Source organism: Setaria viridis, chromosome 6, assembly GCF_005286985.2.
Source record: "Setaria viridis chromosome 6, Setaria_viridis_v4.0, whole genome shotgun sequence".
NCBI classification, from domain to species: domain Eukaryota; kingdom Viridiplantae; phylum Streptophyta; class Magnoliopsida; order Poales; family Poaceae; genus Setaria; species Setaria viridis.
Window position 1 is genome coordinate 3,570,685 of NC_048268.2, and position 18,526 is coordinate 3,589,210.

The 18,526-nt window shown below is 47.3% G+C and overlaps 2 protein-coding genes across 5 annotated transcripts; one reads left to right on the top strand and one right to left on the bottom strand.

Annotated features, from left to right (window-relative positions):
- The first annotated feature begins 4,174 nt into the window (after window positions 1-4,174).
- Window positions 4,175-12,125, top strand: LOC117861449 (transcription factor TGA2.3). Of its 2 annotated transcripts, XM_034745011.2 has the most exons (8): window positions 4,175-4,438; window positions 5,328-5,401; window positions 7,225-9,973; window positions 10,113-10,446; window positions 10,544-10,603; window positions 10,737-10,817; window positions 10,921-11,478; window positions 11,567-12,125. In XM_034745011.2, the coding sequence occupies exons 4-8, from the start codon at window positions 10,195-10,197 to the stop codon at window positions 11,717-11,719; spliced, it is 1,104 nt and encodes a 367-aa protein (XP_034600902.1). In that variant the 5' UTR covers window positions 4,175-4,438; window positions 5,328-5,401; window positions 7,225-9,973; window positions 10,113-10,194; the 3' UTR covers window positions 11,720-12,125. The 2 variants fall into 2 exon arrangements, with proteins under 2 accessions (XP_034600902.1, XP_034600901.1); XM_034745010.2 differs by lacking the exon at window positions 7,225-9,973 and having other exon boundaries at window positions 4,262-4,438.
- LOC117861450 (disease resistance protein RGA5) lies at window positions 11,930-18,518 on the bottom strand. 3 transcript variants are annotated; one of them, XR_011898456.1, is made up of 5 exons: window positions 18,148-18,518; window positions 16,681-17,252; window positions 16,281-16,606; window positions 13,021-13,950; window positions 11,930-12,855 (listed from the first exon to the last, which is right to left on the bottom strand). XR_011898456.1 is itself a non-coding variant. In XM_034745012.2 (3 exons), the coding sequence occupies exon 3, from the start codon at window positions 17,093-17,095 to the stop codon at window positions 16,049-16,051; it is 1,047 nt and encodes a 348-aa protein (XP_034600903.1). In that variant the 5' UTR covers window positions 17,096-17,252; window positions 18,148-18,215; window positions 18,329-18,516; the 3' UTR covers window positions 16,034-16,048. The 3 variants fall into 3 exon arrangements, 1 of the variants encoding a protein (XP_034600903.1); XR_011898455.1 differs by having other exon boundaries at window positions 16,281-17,252; window positions 18,148-18,516; XM_034745012.2 differs by lacking the exons at window positions 11,930-12,855; window positions 13,021-13,950 and having other exon boundaries at window positions 16,034-17,252; window positions 18,148-18,215; window positions 18,329-18,516.
- Between the last annotated feature and the right edge of the window lie 8 nt (window positions 18,519-18,526).

The following is an 18,526-nucleotide window of genomic DNA, read 5'->3' on the forward strand; positions in this document are numbered from 1 at the left end:
ATAGGCAAAGACTTATCCCGGGTCAATTCTCATCTTCATCTCATTGGTAGGTTGGCGTCTCGTATATCTGTCCATGATATAATCTTCATACCTTTGTGTGCTTCCATTAACAAAACAAAGCCGGTTTGATTTGATTCATGATGTTAAACAAACGGTGTCAGTGTTCTTCTGAAGAGTCAAAAGTTTGGCCTTCTATAAGCTTGAGTTGTGCACGAAATGTCTTCTCTGCAAGGATCATTCTTAACTAACAAAGGCAGCAGGCAGAGCTTTTGCAAAGGATAAAGTAGTATATGTGCACATGCATGGCACTGATGAGGCTATCCAGAACCTGCGTAGTGTCCCTCTTGAAATTTGATTCCTCTTAGGATCAGCACATTGTAGCATGACCACGTGTCGTGTTCTTGGCTAATCAAAACATTTTTTTCACTCTATAATGAGTTAATGATGTTTGGTTTCGAATATACTAGCTAGGATTGAACTGTTTCTTCCTATATATGGAATTATTACAAAAATTTGTACTATGAAACTAATAGGATCAAATTAAAGGATGCAGTGAAGGGGAGAGACTATCTAGTAATAATTGAAAAGAGACATGTCACTTGGGAACTTTGGAAGATGTCATCTACACAAGGTGGCCTCTTGGGTTAACCAGGAATCGTCCCATGGAGCAGCCAATAGGCAGATTCCAATAGCCGCGGCACCTGCGAGGAGCACATGGGATCGTCACCCATGAGCCGAGCAACCAATAGGCATTGGTTTATGCCGCATCTAGTCATCGTCTCATCGATCACTATACCCTTGCAAATGAGATATCCAGTTATCCTAAGACCTAAATGATATGCTTAACTATAACTTTTTGTTCTTGCCCTCTTTTTTATTAGAAGGTAGATCAGCACGTATTATCATGCATATTCAACTCTCGTTTCATGGTACTTTTGATCATAATTGAGATCACAAAGCGATGAGGTTTTCATTTAACAAGAACAAAAGGAGAATTGAGGGTCCCTGTAGTGACTCACAGAGTGAAACCTCCATTTTCACCTTGGAGAAGGAAATTAAACATCAGGTCTTGAGTGTTCACTTCTTCCGTATATGTGCCAAAATCTGACTATACCTTTTTAATGTGGAATGGTTTTATCTTTTTTTTTCATGTTGAACGATTGGGGTTGTTATTTCAACTGCCAAGGATTTAAGTGTTAGTATGGAACCTACATGGTTTGCTACGAAATCTCTAGATTCCAACCAAGTTACGCAAGACGTACAGGTGCAACTGTGACGTGAGAATCTTGGCCGTCCACCGTTGCCCTTGCGAGATGGCACTTCATTATAAGCCATTCTTGCTTCTGGAAGTGCCAATACAGCTTTTCTCTTGGTCCCATGCATTTTTATTTTGTTAACGTCATATTGACAAGGTGGCGAGCTCCTTTTGTGCCAATCAGGTACCTTGCTTTTGACACATGGAGTTGCCTGAATCGGCATGAGGTTGGGCAACAAAAATGGTAATGGTCTAATGGCTGAATATTTTCTCCATTTTTTATCCAATACTAGTTGCTCTAATTTCTCTCATTTTGCCTTTCAGAAAATGCTAACATTGAGCAAACATTGGAGGTTAAATTAAAGCAACGTGGGATGCCATACTAAACTTTCAAAAATTTATATATAGTTCTTGAAAACATGTTAATATAGTTGAAGTCGTAACGTGCGAAGTCCAGATGTCGTCACACCCCTTGACGGAGAAAACAAGCACAAATCTATATAACAATTCGAGCAAAGGAAACTGCTGATTTTCAAAGAAAGAAGCACTCCTCTTCAGTAGATAATAAAGATAGTGCTGAATGTGATGTATGAAGCGCTTTAGATAATGCAGCAATTGGCAACTGAGACTGTTTAAGACTGCATAATTTCATCACTATCTATAGAAGAACTTAAATAGCATAATAGGTGGCCTTGTTAATAATTTGGTTAATCCTTTTTCTTTCTTTATCTCTAAGTATATGCTTTAATTAGGTCACTAAAGGTTCTCATCTTTTTTGGCACCTTCAGAGGAAAAGTGAGGCTTTGTTGCATGCCATCCACCAACTAGTGTTCCAACAACACTAAGCATGTAACAAGATCACATTCTTGATTTCTATCCAATTTAGAGCCTTTATTAGGTTACTTATTACTGCTCTTGGGATGTTTTTGTACATAGTACATACTACAAAATGATGGTAAGAATGGAAACAAACTTGAATGTCAAAGAATGAACAAATATGTTTCTCGCACAACTTCTACTGTGAAATTCCTTCAAATTCTTCTTTTTTTGAAAGACTGTTCCTTCAATAATTTTCTTGCAAATGTCTCACTAAGTCGAACATTTCATAGTTCATCATTAAAGGAGTTAAGAAAAACAATGCTACTGCTATCTACACTGCTAATAAGCAGCACTAACTGTTCAATGCCATCGAAAAAGCAAACATGGATGAAGACAAGCAACATCATTGTATTGATAGGCTGGGAAAAAGCGTGCAAACGTGTAAGGATGCCCCTTTTGGGTCTTGGGGGGACAATCCAGAGAAAGGGTGCTCCATCATGCGTCAAATAAGTAGATGGGTGAATCTAGTTACTTCTGTCATGATTTTTAATTTGATTTCACCATGCATGGAATCTTGTAACATAAGAGCCCATGGACATCACTGTACATGTGACTTCTCCCTCAATCTTGTGCAAGCATATTTTGTGAACCTTCAGGTCGTGTCAATCTAGCTCTAAGCTGAGAGGTACTTTCTGGATAATGCTAAACTCAGAGCTATTGAAAATTAATTAAGCTGAGGATGTGACTTTTGTTGCTACAAGGATTTGACAAAATTCTTCAACTTTGAGTTTTTCCTAATCTTAACTTTTTCTTGGAGAACTATCTGCAGCTCAAATTCTAATATTCTACCTTAGCTGATTGCTTGCTTCTAATCCTAGCTAGAATGATTGCAGTAATGTGTGTTTGCAAGATGGCTAAGCTAAGTATTCCTCTTTAGTATTTATTTTTTAAATGAGGAAGCTGCTTTACTCTTATTTTCTCTTTGTAATTTTGTTAAATATACGGGGTAATAGCCAGTGTGCTATATTTTCTCAAACGTGCATATATGTATGGGCTTTCCTGAATCTTTTCTGGATAATCAGCATGTGAAGGTAGAACCCCTTAACCTCAAGCCTCTTTTTGGAAGCCTAAAAAAGTATTGAAATGCATACCATGTGTCTGCAATTATGAATCCATCAAGTGCCATTAGTAACCAATTCGTGTGTATATACTTAGAAAAATTAGATTAAGTATTTCAATTCATATGCTTATACTTCAAAAAAGTTTCAATTGTTCAATAAATTTAGATTAAGTATTTCTAATTCATTTTCCAATGACATAGATGATGAACAGGAAGGAAAAACTCCTTGACACCGAAGTTTTCAGGGCAATACAAGATCAACTATGTGGATTTCTTCTGGACGAGATCACAAATCCTGCGGGGGAGTTTCTTAATTCAGGATCTAATCTAGTGCACAAAGCGGACTCGGGTTCAGATTAGTAATTAAATACGATATGTGTATACACAGAATGTCTATATATGTGTAATATTATTCATATATGTGTATGCACAATATGTATATATATATAATATTATCTCAAATGTTATATTAACGATAAATAGAATTTTCCATAAATTAGCGTATTAGAACTAGTATACGTAAAGGAAACAAATACGAAATACGAATATAGACTAAAGGAACAGAAATAAGAAAAAAACTTAGTACCGGTTGGGGATACCAACCGGTACTAATGAGGGAACCTCCCCGCGTGGCGTGGGAAGCCCTTTAATATCCGTTGGTATCCCCAACCAGTACTACCGGTTATTTAAACCGGAACTAAAGGGTCCCTCTCTAGTACCGATTGGCCAGTACCGGTTGCACAACCGGTACTAGAGGGGGATTATGAACCGGTACTAGACGTCATTTTTCCAATAGTGTTTGCTTGCATGCATGACTGCAAATGCTACTTGAAAGCGTCCCTTCTGCCAACTTTTACAGCTCAAAGTTACCATCTTTCTGGTACGCATGAACCCCGTATTCTCTTTTCTTCCTCTCACGTAGTTAAGATGATCATGTATGTCAGCATATATGCTCCGGATTAGTTTAGTAGAAAGCATAATTAGTGGATCCTAAGCTAACAGGAGGCCCCAGTGATAACATTTGTTAGTGAAAGCAGGCATGCAAGTTGGCTCTTTCTTTTTAAGGGAAATGGAGTGGCTCCTTATATAGACTTGTTCATGGTCTCATGTGGGCAAGTGGTGTGGCTCTTTGGAGCTTGAGCAAGAGCACTCACACATACATACATGGGTGAGCTCTCTCTTGAGCTGATTCTTGTTGTTTGATTGGTGTACGTACCTTTCCCTTATCTGCTCGTCCTTGGAAGGTACTACTCACTCTTCAATCAATTCTTACTTGTTCAATTGATTCAGTTTATGCATGTTATATTCATTTTGTGTGTCAATTACAAGTTCAGTTAATTGTGTTGGATGACTTTTGCATGTAAAAATGTGTCATTTCACTTAGATAGCACCACTACTTCCATGTCGAACATGTAGCAGTGTGTTCTTTTGTAGCATGGTACAAAATTCTCGCACATCAGTTAACTATAGGTTCTTTTAGGCGACACAGATTTCCATTCAGAGAAATAATAGTTTCCTTCTCTTAGTTCTTACATGATATACAAATGAGTTTAAATCTGTCCATGAGGCCACAGTTACAGGTAATGCCCATGAAAAGTGTCTTCTTTAAGATTAGCAGCAATCGTACAATTTTTTTTATTCTAGAATGTGTTACGTCTCATTACAAGCTATGTATTGTTATTGAATGAAGTGCTCTGGGTGAATGATCGAACATTATTAAACCTCTTTTCGGGAGCATATCTTAGTTTTAGGTTATTATTATAATTAAGAGCATATCATTTCCTCGAGAAAACATAATGAGATCATATTTAGTTTCATATTCATGAATCATCAGACGTCCACAGATCCTTAGTTGATTGGTCACAGTCTATGTAACCAGGATCAGCATCTAATAAAAATGTATACAAGATTCTATATTATCAAAGAATAATAGTGCAGATGTTATCAACTAGAGTGTGATTAAAGTAAATAATCTTCCGTGAAGAATTGGTAAACATATATTGGGTTCTTTTTATGTTTTATTTTCAGATGAATTTCACAGAAGCTAAAATAACTACTTTTGTTTCCATTTTTTTCCCAGTATATATGTTATCATAACTATTGATTTCTGTAAAAAAATAATGATGTATTTAGGTTCATCAATTGGAGCATGAGATGGAGCTCTACCACGGGTATCTTGAAGACCACTTCAACATCCACAAACTCAGGTAACCATTCATATTTCCTAAACCGTACCCCTGCTCTAATGCTATGTTGGCTGTTACATAACTTGAAACAAAAAAAAAGGCCATCCTGTGCAACTTAATAGAGATTGCAAACAAAGTAGAACCTAGATCACGCAATGTCACATATACTAAGTTGTGGAATCAAATCTGGTGGCACTAGCTAGTTTGTTATCAGATATACACTATAGTGCACCACCTCCAAAAGGTTGGGGCTATGCTCTGCCTTTGGAATCTCCATCTAGTGGTGCAGCATGAAGGGGCATGGATATTGAACCGTTTTTTATGTTAATCAAGTGCATTCATGTGATTCACCTAACTTTTAAAAACATTTGTTTCGACAAATGAGGTGTTTCTTGTAGCAAAGATAATAAGCACAAGAATCAAAAGCCACACGGCTTCGTGGAAAACTTGCTTCCAAACAAGCAAAATCTCCACTCTTTTTACGGTCAGTCAAGCTTCTTTTTTTTAAAAAAATGTGGAGGATATGAAAAATGAAGGCGTCACAAATCTTTCAATAAAAGATCGAATTTCTCGCATGTCGTCATCACGAATATGGATCTTTGGTAAGTGAACAAGATGCCCCCAAATGCATATGGCACCTACTGCTTAAAACTCATGTGGGGAGACGATGCGATCCATTGACAAGATGAGAGTGCCATCGAATAATTTTCCTAACTCGACTTGAGTCTTATTTGACCATGGTATATATAGTGCGGGAGTGCTGGATGGTTCATCACAAAAGGGGATCCTGATTCCTCCATTTGTTGTGTTATGGGACCCATTCAACTAGTCTGCTTGTTGGCGTCTCAAGTTATGAACCTAAAAATAAAAAAAAGGTCTCGAGTGATATGCACTGCATCGCAAAGTTGTGACGGATGCATCATCGCCAACTAGCCTAAAATGACCAATGAGTTTCTTGTTATCCCCTCTCCGCTGCTATATCTTTTTTGGAAAAGATGAGTACATGCACCATCTTCATTTGCCCCCACTACTAAAAGTTTCCAGCTACATGGAGAATCCTTAAATTTTAGTTTATATGGCCTCTTCCGTATTGATTTCAAATTCAACATTTCGCCGAAGAATGATGAGTTGGGATCTAATTATTAGTGAATATGGGACTTTGGGTACCTGCATCTTAAACTTCATGGACAGTGCGATCATCATCCCATGAGAATGACACAAGAATTAGTGCCGAATAGTTCTACTAACTAGATGAAACTTTATTTGATCATATCAGTGTAGGAGCACTGCTAGGTGGCTTATATTGGTCCCAGGAAAAAGGGGAATCCCGATTCCTGATTCTTGCATGCATTTCTTGCGCGGCCCCCATCAAGGTAGTGAGATTCCAAGGGGCTCCCTGCTGGCCGCTCAAGTCTCAAGTGCTGATCCCTCTCAAAAAAAAAAGATAAAAAAGTTGTCAAGTGCTCATGCACTAACTTCGTAAAGTCGTGACCTATGCATCATCGCCAACTAACTTAAGATCGCCCCATGAAAAATTCCTCCTTTTTCCTCCTCCCCTGCCATGATGATAATTAGGTTCGCTATCTTTTCCCGGGAAAAGACAGACACGGATACAATTCTATAATTGGATGACACATCTATACCGTCGATTTGCCCTCGTTACGGTGACAAAATTCCGATGATACGGAGGAGAAAATGGTCGAGAGGTTTGAGTAATTTTCAAATTTCAACGCGGAAATTCGTTAAGTCATTATTTCAAATTTCAACACAGAAATTCATGTAGATCACATCAGGAGATCATTAGATCTATGGTGTAACTCTTTGGCCTTTTATTTTCCTGTTAGGAGCTGAAACAAAGACTGCAAGAGTGGCATTGGGGGGATGTGGGTCAGCCAGGTGAGGTGTCTGGTCCAGGCCTGGCCCTGTGTGTGTTTGACACCAATTAAGTGACGCCACTGGTGACGGCGCTGCCTACCAACATTGGCGGCGTTGCTGTCACCCACCCCGCTAAGGGCACCCTTAATGGTTGTAGTAAGATACTCTCTATAACAGTGTTCATGTATAATACAGCACGTTATATGAAATACGTGTTCAATAGTCTTGCTATAGCGTGGGTCCGCATATTAACTTCCAACCTTATCCTCTCCTCTCCTTCTCTCACGCCTCTTCCCTCAGCCATGGCGTCACTGCCAGGCAGCGCGTCCCTACGCCCGCGCCGGCTTCCGCGCTCACCGCCAGCCGCACCTCGCTGGCCGCTGCACCCGACGTCCGACCACGCCGCTCCTTGCCCCCGGTCGAGCCGCAGCACCCGGTGTCCGACCGCACCGCACCCTACCCCCGATCGCGTCAGCGCCCGCCCGTCCTCCCCTGCGCTGGCGCTGGCGCCCCTCACCGGCCACCGCGCCCCGTGTCCGGCCATGGCGCACCCTGCCCCGGCCGCGCCGGCGGCCCAAGCGGAGGCGCGGTGCTACGCTGAGACGGAGCTTCACCATCCAGTGCGCCGAAGCCGAGATTCGCCCCACGCCCGCTCTTGCCGACTGCACCTCTCCGACATTTTCCTGTGTCTCCTCAGTTCTCTTTCCTACTGGAATCTCGTAGAGAATATGTCGACCACGAGATAAGCTATTCTAGGCCTACGATGACTTGTGACTTGTGAGCTCTTGGGGGATTAAAATTTTAGTGTCGCCCAACGTGCACAGTTCTGTCCACTTCAGGGTGACGCCGCCCGATGTCGAAGCAAAATGAAACAGGAAAGAGAATAATTGTAGCGCGAGGTAGCGTGAGCCACTTCCTGAGCATACTCTGCGCACTTTGCTCTGTATTATTGGCTGAGGTTAGAGCTGGTTTCCATATAGCATTTAATAGATTGTCATGTAAGTGTTTTGATGACGTGGCAAGATAGTCATTGAGGAGAGATAGAGCAGAAAATGACATCGTTTCTCATGCACGAAACTGGATCGACTCGACATCCAACGCACGCGACACCGGCGATTCCGCGTTGCAGCACTTGCGCACCAATGCCTTTTGTGGGACCCACCAGCGGACAGACCCGAGCCATGCCCAGGCGTCCGCCGTGGCCAGGACCTTCCTCGCCGTAGCCGCCGTGCCCCTCGAAAGCTCGCCGTGCACGTCGTTGCTGTAGCCGCCGCGCCCCTCGGAAGCTCGTTGTGCTCATCGTCGCAGTAGGTTCCTCGGCCACATCTCAACCTTGGCGGGCTCGTTGCGGAGGCCTGAGCGCGGCCTTGACGCCGGCGCCATTCCCTCAGCCTGAGGGCTCACTCGCATCCGCGAGCGCGCAAACCACGCCAGCCGACCTCCCTCGGCAGCGTCGCCTTGTGCTTGGGACTGCCGGCTGCCATAGCTGCATAGCTGCAAGAGCAGGGATGGCTTGCAGGTGCTAATTTGGAGAAGATGGAGGATGTGCAGTTTGTATCTCTAGAAGAAAAGGAGCACTTGGCCTCCATGGATTGCTTGCAGAGCTATTGCTGCCGTGGATGGATTCATGTTGGATTTGACAGAGACGGAAATCCGAGTGCTGGATTTGGTTGGATTCTTGGGCGCGCCCCCGGCCACTCGTGCGTAGCCCCCGACCCGCCGTCTGGCGAGCCGGCACGCACCCCAGCCAGTCCGCCGCCCACAGGCTCGCTGCTGCAGCCCCACCATGGCGCCATTGCCGTGCAGGTTTGATCGGAGAAAGAAGACAGGGAAGAGGCTCAGAGAGAAGACGAGATAGAATGGAGAGAGATGGTAATATAATTTACAGACATGCCTTAACGAGGTAGTAAGGTTAGACACGGCGAAATTAAGTTCCAGTACAGACATGCCTTAACGAGGTTGCCATTAGGGAACATAAAAAACATAGGTGATGAATGTGTGGATGTATGTCTTGACCACTAAAGTTTGAATCTTTTTAAACGCGAATTTGAACCCATATCTTCTTCAGCCTTCCATCATCAATCAATCCCATGGCGACGAATGCTAAGACACAGCAGGACTGTAGGAGTGGTTGATAACAGCGACGGATTTGGAAAGCTACAAGTGAACCCAAGCCAGTCAAACCCAGCGTTCACACTGCACCTGTCCGGAGTACAGGCCCAACGTAAAATACTCTCTCGCTGCATGCGACGGGTTACCAACAACAATTGTCCAGTTGTCCTTCTGGCTCTCCCGGCGGCGAGGTCCCCTGTCCCCTCCCCTCCCTCTGAAGGAAGAAACAGATCGGAGGCGAGGCCGGGAAGCGACAAGGCGCCACCTTTGTCGCGTGGGAACGCCACGACGACAAAAGGGCAGGCCCGCCGCCCGTGTGGCGCCAGCCAGCACGCAACCAGCAGCAATCATCAGCGACAGAGAGGGAGGGAGAAGCTGACACGCCTGTAAATCCACCCGGCCGGCTCCAGCCAGCGTCATCGGCCTCCTGCTGCTGCATGCCACTGAAAGCTAACCAGCGCGGCCGGAGCCCCACCGAGCGTCCTCGCCACCAACTCAACTTCTCACCGCCGCCCGCCGCCATGGCTCTCGTAGTCTCTGGCCGCTAGCACGTAGCTTTGTTCATCCGTGGCGCCACCGCTCCTTCTTCTTTCGTCTTTCCTCGACGTAATTATATCCTCCTCTGCTTGCTGGTTGCTCTGTTCCAGCGGCGGCGTTGCCGTCACCTTGTTTCGTCTTCTTGATGCGATAGTCCTCTGCTGGAGAAGCTGCGCGCTGACACGTTGTGCCTGTTTTGCTCATGTAGCCGCCTCCAGCCGCTGGCGACGACGAGCGGCGCTCCGGCGGGGTGGTACGGTGCCCCCGCGGCGGCGGCCAGCGGCGGGGCCATGGGGATCTACGAGCGGCAGCGCCACATGGTGGCGGCCGGCCTGTGGGGGGAGCCGTTCCGGCCCGACGGCGACGCTTTCGTCGCGCCCCTGGCCGCCGCCGCTCCGGTAACCGGAGTGGCGGTGGACGTCGTCGTCGAAACAGAGGCCAAGTTCGCCTTGCAGGCGCAGGACGAGGCCGTCCCGCCGGTGGAAGAGGTGGCGCCGTCGTCGGATAGCTTCGGCCACGACGACGCCAGGCCCCGAGACAAGGTGAGAGAGGGAGGGAGGGACACCCACAGCTGCTGGATGAATTGTTGGCACGAGAAAAATTCCTCGCTCCCTGACGCTGTGCCTTTGCTTTGCGTAGACACAGAGGAGGCTCGCGCAGAACAGAGAGGCTGCTCGGAAGAGCCGGCTACGGAAGAAGGTGAGCAAATTCAAGCGAATTTTCTTCCTATCGCTTCCTCAATTCTATTCATGATGAACTTGTAAGAATTCGAAATTCGAATTTTCTGATCACTGATGATCGCCCCTTTGGTTTTGGTGGATTCAAATGGAAGGCCTACATCCAGAATCTTGAGACGAGCCGGCTGAAGCTGGCGCAGCTGGAGCAGGAGCTCACCATGGCCAGGCGCCAGCAGGTACAGCTACGAATCATTCAGGAGAGCAAGCATATTGCTGGAACTCCGGCGAGACGGCCCATCGCTAACCGCCGCTGCCATTGCCGGAACTCCGCCGCTGCAGGGACACGGCGCCGCCGGAGCCGGGTTCCTCGCGCCACCCGTGGACCCGCGCGTGACGGCGTTCGAGCTGGAGTACGCGCGGTGGGCGGAGGAGCAGAAGAGGCAGGCCGCGGAGCTGCGCGCTGTGCTGCAGTCGGGCGCGCCGGAGCTCCAGCTGCGGCTCCTCGTCGACGCCGCGGTGGCGCACTACGACGCGCTCTTCGACGCCAGGTCGCGCGCCGCCCGCGCGGACGCCGTCTTCGTGCTCTCCGGCGTGTGGCGCGCCCCCGCCGAGCGCTTCTTCCTCTGGATCGGCGGGTTCCGGCCCTCGGAGCTCCTCCAGGTCCTGGCGCCGCGGCTGGACCCGCTGGCGGAGCGGCAGGCGTCGGCGGTGCGCGCGCTGCAGAACACGGCGAGGCAGCTGGAGGACGCGCTGTCGCAGGGTATGAGCAAGCTGCAGCAGACGCTCGTCGACGCGCTCCTGACCGTCGACGCGCCGGACGACGGCGGCGGGTACGCGGCGCGGCAGATGGCCAGCGCGGTCGGCAAGCTCGACGACCTCGTCAGCTTCGTGGACCAGGTGAGCGCGCCGCTGCCTAGCTAGTTGCAAGCAGAGCAAATCTTGGCCGTCCTTGTTCTGAGTTCTGACCTCTTCGTTCTCGGCGCAGGCGGATCATCTCCGGCAGCAGACGCTGCGGAACATGAACAAGATCCTGACGCTGCCGCAGGCGGCGCGGGGGCTCCTGGCGCTCGCTGACTACTGCCAGCAGCTGCGCGCGCTCAGCTCACTCTGGGCGGCGCGCCCGCGGGAGCCGGCGTAACGTGCTATGGGCGGGCGCAGGCGGCGACGGCGAAGAGGAAGCGGCATTGGCAAGGGCACGTGCGCGCGCGGTTGGCGTGGCTGGCGACCGGATCGGCCGGCGTAGGAAGAGGCCAAGACGGGCTGCGTCAGTGGCTCGGCTCGTCCAGCTCTGCATCTCGTACGGGCAAGGGATGTGTTTGTTCTAAATGAAATCTGAATCTTCTGATGGTTACAGTACAGCAGTAGGATTTGGATTTGGTTGGCAAATCTTGAAATTTACAAGTGTAAATAGAGTATACATAGTTGTTTGGAACTTTGGATAGGAGTATAGGACATGCTTGTGAGACTATTACACATTGTCTCTCTCTTCCTGTAACTACTGTCATTTGTACGGAGATAATGTGAAAATGTTGATGAACAATCTACTCACAGTGGACGATAACCGGAATTTTGATCTCCAAACAAGGATTTGGTTGTGACCAAAACTTTAGTTAAATTTTGGGTCTGTCTATATGGTACTTAAGTTATTTGATGGCTTCAAGCACTCGGGTGCTTTCAGCCTTCAAATCACCCAAATCTTAATCTGGTGAAAAATTGAGGATGCATGGCCATCACCCAAATTTTGCATCCAATTGATTAAGATCCTCCATTTGTAATCTTTTCCAAGCTCCATTTGTAATCTTTTCCAAGCAGCTTTCACCTGTTTGCACTTGATGGATAGGTGGACACCATCTTCGTCCAGCCTATGGCAAAAGAGACATTATGTCTCGTCCAGCTTAACCCTTCTCCTTATAAGAGATTCAAGTTGACTGCCAGATTGATATGAGCCAGAAACAATCCTCACAACTCTGCAGGCTACAGGTAGGCACACAGCTCGACTCTGTCACTTGAATTCCTTCTCTCTATGATCTGTATATGCAATCTGTATGCTGATTTAAATGAGAAGATACCCTTGAGATCAAATTGCCATGCAAGGAAATTCTCCATTCATTCATGTAAAGCTGTCGTTGAATCATTGTTACCGTCAGTTCAGGGGTGTTCCCTCTCCTTGAATCAGCACTGTCAAACGCGACATATTGTAATTAATTCTCCTTTTCAACATTTCTCGAGCCACTCGATTGGTACTCCAAAATTTTGGTTGATCCGCTCCAAACGCTAGAAGAAAGGGTGAAAACAGAACAGAAAACAAAAAGGGAGTCAGAAATAAGCGGTTATTTAATTGGATGACCATGTATTGTCCCATGAAAGAATTAGTAGAAAGCTTGCAACTGAGAGGGTGCAGTAATTAATCAACGCCTGTAATTCTGAGAGAGAACTTACAGACTTGAAATGTATGCAGTAATTATCATCATCCTCTGTTTCGAAAACGATAGTGGGACGGTTGTTAAGTGTTTCAACGGCAGCTTTGATATCGTTTGCAACAGATTCGACAATTTCATTATCATAGATGTCCCAGGCATCATCACCTCTAGTAAAAGCCTCGACCTTCGTCAGAGTGGAGAGGTGCTGGATGCCAAAATTAGAAACACCATTCAAGCACTCCATTTTATGCACAGAGAACTTCAATTTGAGGTGCTCAACCTTTGGCATTGATCCTGCTTCAAACTCCGTTGCAGTCCCACAACTCATGATATACAGGGAGAAATGTTTCAGATTTCTGAATCCATTGTTGCCGCTGAAGACGATCCTTCCATTTGTGCCGCACAAAGTCACTAGTTCAAGAGAAACCAGACTAGGAATTGCTCCAAGAATTTCTAGATCTTCCGGCCCAATGCAGTATATGCTTAGTTCTAACTCCTTGAGATTTCCAAGCGAGCTCATCCAAATCTGCACCCTGTGGATGAAACGGAATGTGATGTGGAGTTTCTGGAGGCTACAGCGAGCAGTAGGGCACCACGACTCCATTGACAGTGGCCGATACCATGGGAAATCATCATGGCAGTCATGGATGTCTCGATGATGAAGATTGCATGTAGTGATCAAAGATCCCACGCACCTTAGGAGGTCCTCAAGTTGCTTTCTTCCTTCCAAGTCGAATGAACAATACAAATTCCAACATATTACCAACGTCTTCAGCTTGGCTAGCTGACTGAATTCATGCAGAGACTTCTCTACATTATATGGGTGGACTTCGAATTCTGCTAGCTCTTTCAGGCTCTTCATCTGTCCAATCATTCCAACTGGAAATCTAATGCTGGAATCAACATACAGACGAGCTAGTTGTTGAAGTTTTGTGACAGTAGATGGCAACTGTTCAACAATTACAGTACCTCGTAAGTCCAGAGTTTCTTTTTTTGAAACGAACCATAAACGAACCAGGCAGAAGAGCTGCCGATTATATTAAAAAGAAGGAGTTACAAACTGGAAAGATAAAAAAGAAAATAAAACAAACTCGGTTGGATTGGAACATGTAGACACTCAACTCAACACTGCCAGACCTGAACCAGTTGGATTGGGACATCGATGCGGTCTCATCACTCCACTCACCATGGCGGCACCCACCAACCTCCACGCTCATAATACGCTAAAACCTCCAGGTGTGGCTCGGCGTCGACAAGGAACCGATAGAAATAGACTGCACCGTACCGAGAAGGCTACCGTCATGCGGGACCTACCGCTGTAGTGCCGCTGCAACACAACACCCCACCTGACAGGATGAAACCACCGAATCTGAACCTCTCACAGTCGCCACCGCGATAGCACAACGCGCGGGGGCCTCGTCACATCCGTTGTTGGACTCTACCTCACTCTCGTCGCCTCAAAGAAACACCACGCGCGGTGCCCTCGCCATGCCCGCCATAGTACTTCATGTCACGGATCCATTTCTTTAGTCACTGTCCGAGTGGTGAGCAAGGTTGCCCCGCTCCACAAGCTCTCTGTTGATCAGCCAAGCCGGCGCCGCAAGGTCGACCTCGCCTCATTGCTTCACCCGCGCAAAAAGCAATCGCCGCCATGTCAGCAAGCCTGAGAAGTCGCTTGCGCCGTTTTCCGACGATGTTTCGCACCAGGTAGTCCAGCCAAGCTGAGCAACCCGCCGCGGTCCGCTACAAGCCTAGTTGTCCCACGATGCCGTTGCTGCAAGCGCCGTCCTTCGACGCAGTCCCACGCCGCACTGACCGTTGCGAAGCAACGCTAGCCGCCGTGGTCCGCTGCAAGCGGCCAAGACCGACATCATGCGACAACTCCTGGCCGCCACCATCACTGCGATCGCCTCCATGTGGCCTTAGCAACACCCTTCTAGCTTGCCACACGGCAGAATTGTCACCACCGGGTGCGGCCGGCCATAACTTATGGACCAGGAATGTCATAGACCGAGATGGGTCTCTAGAGACGACGCCTCCAAGGAGGGCACAACACTAGTGGCGCTGCCATCGCTCGTCCAGAATCTGGACAGGGTTTTCACCAAGAGGACCCTATGCGGTATGATTGTAGCTCAGAAATGACACCCCCAACGAGGAGAACGACGCCCTAGGATGCCGCCGTCATCTCCACCAGCAAACGCCAGCAAGGGCTTTCGCCCGGAGCATCCCAACTCCTGCACGCTCATGCCTTGGCATTGCCGGCCACAGTCACGGCAGCCCGTCCGAGGCGTCGTTGCCGTCGCGCCTTCTCGCACCACGCCGTCATACCTCCACCTTCGCTCTCACACCGGTAGTCATCCTCCTCGCCAGCCGCTGCACTCCCTCAGCGTCTCCTCCTGGCGGCCCCTCCGCAACTCCTTCTCCGTCAGGCTACCACTGACACCCTCGTCCTCCACCCGGGCTAGGGCTGTCGCCGCACCCGCCAACCTTCACCCGGGCCGCCTCCACCACCGCGCGACTTCTCGGACCTCCGCGCGTTGCGCCACCGTTGCAGAGCCAGGCGCGTCGTCCTCGCCGGACACTCACAACACAAAGCTAGCATGCGCAAACAATCTCTGTTAGCTTCACCTACACAGCGTCATGGCGTCCAAGATCTTGTACGTTCTTGTACGTCACCGTGTCCTCCTTCGCCGGCGTCGCCTTCGCCGCTGACGCCCCAGCGCCGAGCCCCACCTCCGGCGTGGTAGCCGTCTCCTCGTCGCTCATGGCCACTGTCCTCTGCTCGGCCGTGGCGCTCCTCCTCAGCAACCTGCGCCAGTGGAGCCGAGGGCCACTGCCGTCTTCGCGCACCCGCCCCACCGTCTTCACCCGGGCTGCCGCCGTCTTTGCGCGCCCACTTGCCGAGGTGGGTTGGGGGCGGCGGATCTGGGGGCAGGGAGGCCGGATCCGCCCACGGCAGGGCCGGATCCGGGCTGCCGCCGCTCCGGTGTGCCACCGGCCTAGGTCCTCTTACGCCGCCCCGTCTCGGCCCAGAAGTCACAAACCGGCTAGTCTACCCCGCGCCGCCGTCCTCGGGAGCTAGTCAGGCTTCCGGCGGCGGCAAGGCAGGCGCGAGGGGCGGTGGAGGGTGGTTGGCAGCGGCGACTCGGGCACCGCCCGTGTCGCTCGCAGGGGGAGAGACGCGGGGGCAAATGTCTCAAGTCCAGAGTTTCTAAACACTGCATGTCTCCAATTTTCCAGGGAAGTTCAGTAATTGATTTTGAGCCAAGACATAAGTACCTCAGATTAAACAACTTTTCAATATTTGCAAGATGATGGTCTTTCAAGCCCCAACAGTCTCCTAGGTCCAACGCACGAAGTGCCCTGGAAGCCAACAAAGAAGTTTGCAAGGGATATCCAAATATAGTAAGTGATCGAGCTTTAGATATAATTAGGCTTGATGGTATGGTGACATTATTTCCATGCCGAGCATCAACAAAAAGTCTTCGGACCCTGTAATCTGAAATTTTTCCATGTTCTGCAGCATGTAATGATGGTGTGACAAAATTCTCTTCAGTAGCCTTGCTTGTGATGAAGTCAAGAATGATGTCATGAACTCGACATGCCTGTGCTTCACCATACGTTATGTCAACAGGTTGGATCAAGCTTCTATTGGCGAGATCGCTAAAATAGCTCTCACCTATTTCATATACACTTCGGCCGTGGTCCTCATAGATGAATCCTTCAGCAATCCATCTATTTATCAAGCGCTGTTTGCCAATCCTAAAATCTTCTGCGAATACACTCAAGTACAAAAAACAAGTTCTTAGATAGTGAAGATCAAAGTAACTGAGAGATAGTATGCTTGTCATGTTGCCAGCATTTGGATCCTTAGCAAGTTCACGACCAGTACCAGTTAGCACCCTGCACCATTCGTCTTCTGCAAGATTATCAGCTAATAAACTGGATAAAGTGATAATTGCCAGCGGAAGACCACCACATTTTTCCAGTATGCCATAACAAACCTCTTTTAGGTGAGGATAGCGTAATTCCTCAGAACCAAATGCTCTTTTACAAAACAACCTTAAGGAGTCAGCGAAACTAAGGGCTTCCATCTGATAAACATAGCCACCATCACTTACGCTCCATGATGCAACTGCAACATTACGTGTAGTCACAATAATTCTGCTACCGCATCTATTATTGAACAAAGAAAACCTGATACTTTTCCACGCTTCCACATCCCATACATCATCAACTACAACAAGGTACCTACAGTAGTACATGATTTTAACAATATCAATGAAAATGCTGCAAGCTAAAGTGCATCACAAACTATCATCTCTATGCCCCTGAGTTTCCCTGTGGCTACGTGCTTATTATTATATGTGCAAATAAATAGAAAACCTAGGCAGATTTAAAATATTTTACTTCTTGTGGTACAGGTATGATCACCTTTCTGCACACAAATTTGATTATGCACAGTTGCACACATACCAACATTTTAAATGCATGAATTTATTGTAATGTTTTAAGCTTAACATGCTCATTTTATTAGTATGTGCAATGTGGCATTAACTGCAAATTTGCATTTCACAAAACGTTATTGTTGTTTTAAGTGAATCTGTATGCATTGTAATTTTTCTAGTAAATGACACTATTATTTAAAATTATGTTTGGGATTTTAGTAAGTTCTTCACTAAAATCATAACAAGAGTAGTGGCAAAAAATAAATTTGTTTATACACTTTGTTGACAAAAATACTAGTTCTAATCGTCAGGTTAAAATATAACAAAAATATTAGAAGTAGTGTGTACACTGCACTCTTCCATGAATTTCGGCTACAAATTAAAATACTCGTTTCACGTTGAGTTGACCTAGGAACTTGTTCGTTTAAAAGTCAGTCAACCACGTGTTTGCCGGCAAGCTTGACCAAGGGAATAAGCAATTGATTGCACAGTGTAAACTAATCTAGCATTCCAAAGAAACAATCTAATCTTGCTCAAAAGCTGGAAAACACTAATATACTACTTGTCCAACTTAATCAATCAGAACACCAAAATTGCAGTTTTTCCTTTTTGTCAGCACAGAGTTTTAATCAATCGAAAGCACTAATATACACTGGCTGTTAGCAGTTGAGTTTCATCAGTCAAGATAGAAAATTTACCTTCTTTTTCACAGTTGGCTCATGGCCGTCGCTCCAGCAGTGAACCAGAGGCCGTAGTGGATGGATGACTGGAATAGGAAAGCAGATCACAGCAACCCTAGAATGGATAAGCAGGACTCACCGGAGAAGCAGAGAGAGACAAGGCTTGGGATGGGAAGCGTGGCGGCTCTCAGGAACTCACCAGGTCTGACGAACCGCTCGAGAAGAAAGTGCGCGCGTCTCGCCGGGGTGTTCTCCGTTTTCTCCTCGTCAACAACTCAACTCGTTCACTATTTTCTGTTCATTTCAAATACGTGAAGTTGACAGATGAATGTGATCTGCCGGTTCGTGATAAATCCCGTGATTATGTAGTACTACGTCTAGATGCCGTGCCACATCT